Source organism: Pogona vitticeps, chromosome 3 (assembly GCF_051106095.1).
Source record: "Pogona vitticeps strain Pit_001003342236 chromosome 3, PviZW2.1, whole genome shotgun sequence".
NCBI lineage: Eukaryota > Metazoa > Chordata > Lepidosauria > Squamata > Agamidae > Pogona > Pogona vitticeps.
The window spans coordinates 213546393-213558052 of NC_135785.1; the positions used below are offsets into that span (position 1 = coordinate 213546393).

Sequence of the window (11660 nt, forward strand, 5' to 3'; positions counted from 1 at the left end):
CATTCTGACATAGTTTGGAAATATGTCTGGAAATGACTATAGGAAGGCCTTCCATGGAGAGTCATCATTTCCAGGGCAAAAAAAGGCAATAGCTGTGACCAGAACAAGTATTTCTTAACATGAACTCTGTAAATTGATATGAGTGAAAGAAAATGTTTTGTAGCATCAAAAGTAATTTTTGAAATATAGATTTGTTTAAAAGAAGTTTTCAAAACCTATTTGATACTGTTAACTGTAATATGGATGTACCAAGATTAAGGAAACAGACGAATATGTCTGTTATGAAATGAACATTTGAAAAATGTGAAAAAATAGTTTATGGACTATCTGTAAACAAAAGGAATAACTAATGAATTAAAGCACAATCAGAATGTTTACAAAAAAAAAGTACAGTTTCTTGGATTTCATTCTGCATGCTGGTGATGATTTATTTCTTGCGTGATTGGTTTCCGGTGATTATATTGTATTTTATGTGACTGATAGGAATAAAGCAAGCCTACAAATACTGCATTAAAGATTCTGTTTATAATTCAGCTCCAAAAAGATTAACATATGCATATATTCAACTTTTTACAAGTTTAAAGATTGTTATGGCTTTCTACATTACACCTTATATAACCGATATGTTCTGATTAACTTCCTTGAACCTTTCATGCTGTTAGAGATTAGCTCTACAGACACATAGGAATGAGTCTTTAATACATTAGAATTTACAAATTTATCTATGCGAATAGATAACTTAGTTTCATTATTCACCAGATGTACAAATTATTTGATATAATGCAAATATACTTTATATTTTTTTATCTGGTGTAACTATGACTTCCTTCATTTTCAACAGTTTAATTTATCACCATAATTTACTGATCATATAATTAACGCTGTTCAAGTCTTGACTCATTGCAAACAGATTTATTCATACTTTTCTTCTCCTGAGCTTTAAAAATATGGTAGTCCTGAGCAAATATACATGTTATGTACATTCATACATACATACTGTACATCTACAGTATTTAGAAAAAGTGGTCTAAGGAGAAGTCAACATTCATTGGTTAGTTCTGTGGAATACTCAGAGTATGCGTGTGTGTGTGTGTGTGTGTGTGTGTGTGTGTGTGTGTGTGTGTGTGTGTGAGAGAGAGAGAGAGAGAGAGAGAGAGAGAGAGAGAGAGAGGTGAGACAGCAGCAAGAGATGGTTTCTTCTGTGATTTGTAGAGTCAATCCTTTCATCATTTCCCTGGAGCACAGACAGTTTCATTGGCCCTGAATGAAATGAGCAATTGAAAACATTCTTCAAGACAGAAATATTCCAAACTTCACTTTCACAGCTGAAGATATAGAGGAAAGATGGTTTAAGGCAGTGAGACGTGAAGGACAAGTAGAAAGTTTGTCACACATGCTGATAGCAAGGAGGTAGTTGTATATCATCTCCCCTTCATTAGTTCATGGACCCTGGCTCAGCTGAAATGCAAACGTGCAAAATATCATACTTATTTTTCTTATTAAAACCTTGATGGTTTGGGGGATTCCTCTGCTAATTTGTTTCATTCTTCTGTTTTCATCCCAGACGTGCTACCTCCGGTGCCAGGCCAAGGGGATAAAACAGCCACAATGCTTTCTGATGGAGCCATTTATAGCAGTATTGACTTCACTACCAAAACCAATTACAATAGCTCCAGTCAGATAACACAAGCTACACCATATGCTACAACACAAATACTGCATTCCAACAGCATCCATGAATTGGCAGTCGATTTACCAGACCCTCAGTGGAAGAGTTCAATTCAACAAAAAAGCGATCTAATGGGATTTGGTTACTCTCTGCCAGATCAGAACAAAGGCAATAATGGTAATTCTGGTTCTTACTTTTCTTACAGTGTTTTTGAAGTAAATCTTTTGTGCATGGTTAGAAAACTCTATCTTGTCTTTCCATCTTCTTATTTCCCTTATCTGACAGCATACCTTGCATGCATCCTGTACCTCTAGGTACACAACTAATGTATTGTGCTATGATTTCATCTTTTCCTAGTGGCTTGACCTACCTAAGTTCCACCCCACTCATTAGGATACATTAGGTTAACTATGTCTCACAGCCCAACCACATCAGCTGTTTATCAGCTAACTGCATGTTGTGCATGTGCTATAAACTAATCACATGATGGCACTGTGACCTTTGCCCTTTAACCCTTAGCCTTACTTTACATCCCTGACTACCGATTGGCTGAGGGATTGTCTAATAGAATGCCACACAACCAGTCACAGGATTTCAGCACCACCAGCTCTCACAACAGCTCAGAAAGAAGTGGCAGCCTATCAGGTTGGTTTCAATACAATTTGTGTGAGGAGAAGTGTTTATGCATGTAAGCAGCTTTTTAAAAAAGCAAACACACTTATGGCCTTGAGAGAATGATATCTTGCACTCAGAGTCTGTGCAAATACTGCAATATTCTTTCCGTATAGATTTTTGAATTTGTCGCTTTCTTCTATAAAGCCGTGACTTCAATAATAATAAAAAAATAAAAATACCAGTGTGCCTTATTTGCTCTAACTGAACAAGAAACCCATTTAGAGATAATAAGAAAAGATTTGTAGCCTTTGTACCCTGTGTATTTCAGCATGATATGAAATCTTATTTTGTAACATTCTCGCTTTTCTGGCACAATGCTGACTTTATTCATCAATCAATCTTCACTTTATAGCACTGGTTTTCTCTGAGGAGCTTCATGATGAGGTTAATATTTTGGTTGTATCATTATTAAACCTCCAAATTCCTGTGAGGCTTCACAATATTTCTACTGTACATCAAAAAGTTTACCCATAGCAACACAGTAGAATTGAAAGAGAAGCTATTTGTGGCAGTCACTGTCTAAAAGAGTCAGAGCTGCATACATTCATAAAGTATAGATTTTGTACTGCATGCTGTGTTATAATTATGCAACCATACCATTGAAAAATGGGTCACAGCTTTAGAAATAGCAGCAAAAAGTTTTGATTTAAATATATTGTGCAATAGTTTGACATTTCCGGTATGAAACTTCTTAAATGATTTTAATTTTGCCATGCCAGATTTTCTCTTTCCTGCTTTATTATTATTTTAGCTCTTATATATCCCAAACCTCTATACAGCTTTCAGTTTATCTATCATACACAAATGTTCCCCTGTATAAGTGTCTCCTTCCCTAACCCTTTTTTCCTCTTCTTTCTGAGGATGAAGAACACAATCATTACTTTAAAGCAGGCTTGTCCAACCTTGGCCCTCCAGATGTTCTTGGACTTCAACTCCCAGAAATCCTGGCCAGCAGAGGTGGTGCTGAAGGCTTCTGGGAGTTGAAGTCCAAGAACATCTGGAGGGCCAAGGTTGGACAAGCCTGCTTTAAAGTGTGCTGTTTATAGGCTACCCCAATGTGCTTAAAGCACTCACTGGATGGTTTACAGTTTAATTATGCAGGGTATGCATTGCCACTGCCACCACCCTTGTGAGCTGGGTATTCAATTTACTGACCTCTGAATGACGGAAGGCTGTGCCAGTCATGAACTGGCTACCTTAGATGGGCTTAAAATATTACAGACAGAAATTTATCAGTATGTTTTAATACAACGGCCCGTATTTTTCCAGTTAGAAAACAGCTCTCTCTATATATGCAGTGGTGCCTCACTTGACATTAATTCGTTCCAGCGAAATCACTGTAGAGCGAAAACGTCATCAAACAAAATAAAAAGACCCATTGAAACGCATTGAAAACCTTTCAATGCGTTCCAATGGGCTGAATACCTGCAAAGATCCTCCATACAGTGGCCATTTTCAGTGCCTGTAAAGTGAGGAATCCATCCTAGAAAACAGCAGGGGGGAATTTTCTTCAGCCGGCAGCCATTTTGAAACCCGCCAATCAGTGAAAATTGGTTCCGGAAGCAGGGAACCGATCTTCGCACAGCAAAAAAAACCCCATTTAAAACATCATTTAATAAAGTCTGTTGTAGTATCCTTAAATACAGTGGTGCCTCACTTAGTGACGTTAATTGGTTCTGGAAAAAACGTTACTAAGCGAAAACATCGCTAAGCGAAATTTAAAAGCCCATAGAAACGCATTAAAACGCGATCAATACATTCCTATGGGCTTAAAACCTCACCTTTAAGCGAAAATCCTCCATAGCGCCGCCATTTTCGCTGGAAAAACAGTGGGCGGCCATTTTGTTTTCCCGGTGGCCATTTTGAAACTGCCAATCAGCTGTTAAAAAAGGTTCGCTTTGCCATGATCGCTTCCCTGCGATCATCACAAAGCGAAAAAACCCCATAGGGACCATCGCAAAGCGATCGCTTTTGCGATCACAAAAACTCCATCACTAAGCGATTTCGTCGCTCAACGGAGCGATCACTATGCGAGGCACCACTGTACTCTATTCCCAGGGACAGGGGAGATGCAGAAAAGAGAATGCAAAATGCTGTTATTAACACTGATTTCTGCCATCTTAAAGTGTTGCCATGGTCTTTTTTTCCAACAATTACTGCATGGAGGATTACAACAGCCATGAATAAATCAATAAATTTAGTTTTGATTCAGCAAATACTGTATCAACTTTTATTCAGCTTATCCTTCATTGTGACAAGGCTATATAAAGTGTGTGAAAGAAAAAAGAAATAATTTTGGGCAATTACACAAACTATTTTCACTCCCTTCCATCCTATTATTATTTATAACCTTATGACAACTCTAACATATTGCTGCTGATGTTGCTAAGATAAAAATACTCTCCCTCTCCCTCTGTTCTCTTTTAGTGTGCCATCTGGATTTTGGGAAATGTAAACAATCAACTTGGTCTCTTTATACTTCTGTAATGTTTCTTGTTTTCAGGTGGGAAAGGAGGGAAGAAAAAGAAAAACAAAAATACATCTAAACCCCAGAAAAATAATGGGTCTAACTGGGCCAACGTTCCTCTTCCACCCCCTCCAATACAGCCTCTTCCAGGCACAGAATTAGAACATTATGGGCTGGATCAGCAAGAAGCAGGGTAATGTCCTTTTTTAATCTTTTAGCAAAATGTTTGATTCAGTGGGCAAAATCTCATGGAGGGATAATTCAGTGCAGAAGTAACTCAGTGTTATGCCTGTAGTAGCTTTGATAGAGCCAATGCAGAAATGTTATTCACAAAGTACTTCCGTTGGTGCATTGTCTAATTGGCTGCACCAGGAACATGTGACTGGTCGTAATGCCCAACACAATTAAGCATGAGCAGGATTTTGCCCAGTATCTCAGACCTGTGGTCTTTAGACATTAAAGACCTGTGGTCTTTATACATTAAAAGGGCAGGTATGTTTGTGGAGCCTATGTCTATTCATATGTAGAGATGCACTAAGTATACAGAGGATATAGTCACTAAAATAAATGAAAGAGAAGTAGCTGAATAGGTTTTTCCAGACTGCAGTCCACTTCAGCAGCATAGCTGTCAACAGAACACAAATGAAACATATAAATTAAATTAAAATTCTGAATGCAAATTTTAAAACCACCCATCAGTTGAAATCATTCATGCTTGTTGAAAAACACCCCTGACAATTGCTTTGTGTTTGGGTGAGAAGTGGTTAACTGATGGAAGAAAGGAGTCATATTTTGGGATTTTCCCTTGTGTGGGGTCATTTACTGGCTTTATGAATCATGGGCACAGAAGCACAATATACCACATTCATAAACTAGAGGTTTTGAAGAAGTTATAATATCTATTGGGTGACAACTTTATCTTTGTTTCCAAGACTACACTGGTTATTTCAGGCTAAGTAATATGTGATACTTAAAACAATAGAGTTTCACACAACTAAAACATATCTTTTTCTGTGTTTTCCTTTCAAATTACACTTTCTTTTGATAATGTTGTGCTGATTAATGACTATGGTTTTATGTAAAGAACATATGTATGAGACAAATCCTAAGCCTGGAAAGCCCAGAATCCTTATAAAATAAAATCATTGCAGTTTACATAAGAATACCATGTTTTTCTATGTATATGATACTACTTTTTCCTAAAATCATTAGACTAAAAACTGAGAGCCGTTTTATACATGAAAGCAAGCTGAGGAGAGAACAAAATGGCCCATACCTTGCCTTTGCAATCAGGCTGCCTCCATTTAGGAGGCCCAGCTTCCTACAGTTAGACTTAACTTCCTCCCATCACAAGCCTTGTGTAACTGATGTCAACTGATGCTGAACAAACCAATTGGAACACACCTCATTGGAGGTGGAATATGTCGGCACTGCTCAGAAGTATTCTGAGCCCAGAGGCTGAATAAAGTTAAAGTGTGATGCATACTAGTATGTAAATGTTATCTAATTTTTAAATGAATGTGTTTTAGGTTTAAAATAAGAAATCAATATTTTGAGTTGGAAAGGGTGTGTGTGTGTCTTATACATGGAAAAATACGGTAACATTATGCCATTTAATTCTATTGAAAAATTTGGTCAACAAACACAAATGGAAGAATTGATGTGTGCAGCTTGTAGACTCATATTTAGTTTGGTTTATCTCTGCAATTAGCATGCAGGATTCAAGTAACTCAGGGGAGAATGTAGCTCCCTACTATCAAGCCCTCCACCTGTCTCTCTGTGTGTAATCATACCACTGAAATGTCAAAAGCTGACTGGGTAAGCAACCAGAAATGCCATTTATGCTTGATGTTATGGGAACTCTTGCTCTCTTCTTTCTCCCACTCACAACAGCCAAATTCTGGCTTTCTCACAGATTTGTAGTGGGAGTTGGAGATAAACATTACACTGTTCTCTCCACATATTGATGGGAAGTTCTTCAAAGGAACTCCATTTATTTTCAGCTGAACATGCTTAACACACTTCATGTGATCAGGATCCCTGACCTGTTGAGCCTTCTAGTTATATAGACCTCTGTAAGCACTTCCATCTGAACACAATTAGAACGTATCTGTAGACTGTCCCCAGCTCAGGGAAGTTGGAAGTAGAAAGGAAGTGTCTGGAGCTCAAATCTCCGTTTTCCTTTCCATGTTTACACTTTAGAATACCTGAATAGGGCTAATGGCTTTGAAAATTTTCACTAGTAAACCTTCCCTTCATTCCATTGCTTTTCATCTCTGTTTCAGGACTCAGTGTCTTTCAAAACGTGAGACATTGCCAAATGTGCCAAATTATATCAAATGCATCCCACAGAGGCCCCTCACCCATGACATTCATGAGAGGTTTATCAGTATTTAAAAAGAAATGGCCTTTGGATTGTTAGTTACTTAGCATGTGCAGTTAAGTCAGAACCAACTTAGTGTAACCCTAATTTCAAGGTAATTGAGATATATGACTGGTTTTGCTATTAAAAGCATACATGTTGCTTGCATTTTTTTTATTATGAGTTACACTGAATTTAGCCAATACATTCAGAATAGTTTAGGATATATTTCTTTCACATTTTGATTCTATCAATGAGGGATTGTTTAGCCTATCATTGTTGAATTAGGAAAGCAGTCATGTTCAAACATGTTTCATGAATGGCACTAGCTTGGCTGTGCTAGGTCAGGGCCAGGTAGATTTTCTGTAGAAATGTACAGTTCTGGGCATGATACCTGATTTCACAGCATAATTTCACTTAGCTGTTTCATTAAAACACATTTTCTAACCACAGTCTCATTTGTTTTGTTACTACAGTCTTAAGTTAGTGATTAATACATTTCACTTATTCAGTGGAATATACTTTCAGTAAGTGTGCCTCTGACTAGTTCTTCCAGACCAGCAAAAATCCTGTAAGAGTACCAGAATCTGCACTGTTGGTTTCAGTATTTTTCTTACCATCCCTAAGATATAAAGCTTGCTCCAATCTAATCAATGCTTTCTTCCATTTTTTTCTTCCCTGCTGAACACATGGTTTATTTTGTACCAGGGTTTGTTCTGTTCATAGTTTATCATTGTGATGCTTTACATCAGTGGTTCTTAACCTTTGTTACTTGGATGTCTTTGAACTGCAACTCCCAGAAACCCCAGCCAGCACAGTTGGTGGTGAAGGCTTCTGGGAGTTGCAGTCCAAAACCCCTGAGTAACCCAAGGTTAAGAACCAGTGCTTTACATGACAGGTACATTTATGTGACAATGGTTCCTGGTGGGAAGCCTTCAATTAGCATATCTTTCCAGGATGGGGGTGCTCTGGAAGAGAAGATCAGTCATGGAAGCTAATTTTACAGAGAACTTCAAAGATTTCCCAAAGAGATGCAGCTTTCAGACACATGAATTTTAACAATGTAGTTTGGACACATTAGCCCCAATCTCCTTCATAACAAAATGTTGTGGAACTTTTGCTGCATTTGGAAGAGCTCAAAGCTTCCAGAAACAGGAATGTAAGATCTTCCTGTTTTCTTTTATCTGCACTGAATTCCTACCTTAAAAATTGTTTGAATTAGCTGAAGTAGCAACAGTATGCATATTGAATAGTACCATAGTGTATCTTCAGTTACTAATTTTCCTTGCACAACTTGATATATTTGGACTGAAATTTACAAATGAATTTTAGCCAAAATCACTGTTGACTGGGACTCTTTTGCATGGCTTTTGGAGAACTGGGTTTTATTTTGTTGTGATTATTATGAAAATATAGGTTATAGCTCCATATAATGCAAGAATTATATCTTCATGTTTTAAAAGTGGGCAGTTTCTAACTCTAAATAATTTATATTGTAGGTATGACAGTGATGGATGGTGCCCACCTTTACCAATCCAGACATACTTGCATCAGGGAATGGAGGATGAGTTAGAAGAAGAAGATGACAGAGTTCCTACACCTCCTGTTAGAGGCGTGGCTTCTTCACCTGCAATCTCCTTTGGACAACAGTCCACAGCAACACTAACACCCTCTCCACGGGAGGAGATGCAGCCTATGCTTCAAGCCCACCTTGATGAACTGACAAGAGCTTATCAGTTTGATATAGCAAAACAAACATGGTAAATGATTGATCCACATGCTATTTAGGAAACTAAAGAAAGACAAAGAAAAAAAACTCCCAAGAAATCATAATATAAGATCAAAATAGTGCTTAGCTTGGAAGATGAGGCCCTTGCCTTCAGTAACATTTAACAAGATAAATCTGTAACTAGGGGCCAAACTAGACAACATGCTAAGCCTGTTTTTTTAGAAGATGTGATCCCTTGAGTGATGAGAAACATCTATCACATGGCTTTTCTCATTTACCTATCTTGCATCTAGTATGCTTTGGTTTTTTATGTTTAGACATTAAAAGGTAAGCATGGACTCAATTTGCAGGTTCTTATTATGGTGGCATAAGTCTGAAGAAATTGTACTGTGGGAAGAAAAATGCATAAATAAAAGGGAATACACAACCCATATAAAATCTAATTTGATCTTAAATATCAAAAAATATATATTCTATTTTCTTGATGAACGCATCATAATGGGAAAGGTTTCATCTGTCAGACACCAACTGTTTAGGCATTGAAGTTAGGCCACAGGTTTTGCTGTGTAAACCTTGCTGTCTATTTCAGAGATGATAGATTTTCTATATGAACACTCTCTTAGAAGAGAATAATGTCCACTGCTACCTTGATAATGACATTATGGCATGTCTGGCAAAGTTGCAGCATTGAAAAGTGCAACTTCCCTATTGCGTTGAATTAAAATAACCTACTGATCATGCGGGAAGTTATCTAAAAATACACATAGCAGAAATTATACAGTATTTGTATTGGGTTTGGGTATTCATAAGGAAGGGAAGGGAAAACTTCAATAACAGAATGACTTGTGAAAAAGCTGCTTGGTGAATGAAAACAAGCAACGTAGACTCCCAAGAAAACAAGTTTTTTCCAAGGACAGGCTTGGGGGGAGATCTCTTAACATGCAGAAATGTCCTTTTCAAAGCAATAAAACATCAGCAAGAAAAGAAATGGTTATGAATGTGAAACAAAATCAAACCACATGCCAAGTGGCACCATGACAGTAATAATGTGGGAAAATGCTTCCTGACATACAAAGGCCACAACTTACATCAAAAGCATTATTATAGGTCAAAGAGGCTTGTGTGCATCTTCTGCCAATGCCATAGCCAGCTGTTTTCCTTGGACAATTTTCAGTACTTCAGCCTCATTTGCAAGCTGCAGCCAATCGACAGGGTGCTCAGACCACCTCCGTCATGGGATATAGCTTGTTTATTTAACAAGCCAGAAGCCCAAACGTCAGCTAATTTGGGTCTAGGTTAAATGTATAATTGTGCCAGTCAGGACACAGATGCATGCCCTGGCATGCTTTCAGCCTGTACCTTGCAGCTGTTATGCTTCCTGTGGTGGCGTACAAACTGCAGGTGCAACTTTTGGTGTCAGTTAGCATCATGCATCTCATTAGGCAGTCTGTATTTCCTAGATGAGGAATTAAACACCCAGGGTAGATCATGATGTATCAGATACATTGACTCTTCCTTGATACTTCACTATCATAAATGAATGCACTTCTGTTAATGTAATGATATCTATAATATGTGGCATTGCTATTATTATTTTTTCCTATCACCTTTTCAAACCGGCAGTGGCCAGGAAGTCAAAAACATGAGTACATTAATCATATACCTAATAATCTGGAAATGCCACATTTGAGGAATTTCGCAGCAAATTACAAAGACTGAACTTCAAGAAATGGAGAATAAAGTTAAAATATGACTTGTAAACTAGAATGAAAACATTCCACAGGAGCAATTCTACAAGCAAATTATGCTTCCAGAATGTTCAGATAAACTAAGGCCACCATCCATTAGTTATTTATTTCACAAAGGAAAATGGTCTGCCTTACGAAAAAGCCAATATATTCCCCCAAAAATGTGCTGCAACATTTTATTGTTATCAGTTCTGACCTGTGAAATAACACAGTTCTAACTGAAGAAACTTTTTTTAGAGATTTTCTTTTTGTATCACATAAAATGCAGTAGAAAAAAACTGATCCAGAGAGAGCCTTGCTCCCATCCTATAACGTTTGGAAATAATCAGCAAAAATGAGCATACTTCTGATTTAGAGCTGGCCACAAATTCTTCAGCACATTTTTCACCCTTGCAGTATATCACTAGGTGTTACTGATACACTTAAAAATTGTCAAAACCACACAGAAGTACTTCAGACTTCTTGTACCACGTTTTTCACCAGGTGAAACAAGTAGACCTTCAAACGGTTTAACACTTGTTGGGCCATGCTTCTTCATTTTTTAAATGTGCTGGTATATATTTAAAAAGTGTTGTTGTTTTAAATGCATTGTGCTGTGTTTAAACACAAAATTTTCCTATTTTAGGCACAGTCAAAGCAATACTCAGCCGCCCCACACCCCAGTCCCACCATTAGGATACGTATCTGGAACTCTAATATCTGATTTGGAAACAGATATTCCAGAGGATGAAGAGGAGGATGATATTGAAGAAGAGGCTATAGAAATCACAAAGCCATTGAGAGGAGTAGAACATACACCAGGATCCAGCATGGACAATCTAGACAGTTCTGTGACAGGTAGAGAAACGAAACTTACATTAAACTCTCTTTGCAAGGCTATAAATGTGTCATAAACAATATGCTGTTTAAGAGCTTCCCCATCCCCCCGCCCTGTCCCTGTTGCCTTTAAAATGTGTTGTTTTTAAGCACAATAGTTAAAGAAGGATCTGAAAACACTTCTGCTTTGCTGA

At 37.6% G+C, this 11660-nt stretch overlaps 1 protein-coding gene across 20 annotated transcripts in view; it reads left to right on the forward strand.

Annotated features, from left to right (window-relative positions):
* Window positions 1-11660, forward strand: part of ROBO2 (roundabout guidance receptor 2) — a 1246783-nt gene that overhangs the window by 1188585 nt on the left and 46538 nt on the right. For 13 of the 20 annotated variants that reach the window (XM_020785431.3, XM_072994027.2, XM_072994034.2 and 10 more), the window contains 5 exons: window positions 1565-1846; window positions 2189-2314; window positions 4848-5004; window positions 8673-8933; window positions 11276-11487. In XM_020785431.3, coding sequence (XP_020641090.3) covers window positions 1565-1846; window positions 2189-2314; window positions 4848-5004; window positions 8673-8933; window positions 11276-11487 — 1038 coding nt within the window. The remainder of the gene's footprint in view (window positions 1-1564; window positions 1847-2188; window positions 2315-4847; window positions 5005-8672; window positions 8934-11275; window positions 11488-11660) is intronic. The other 7 variants (XM_072994031.2, XM_078388987.1, XM_072994032.2 and 4 more) reach the window with 1 other exon arrangement.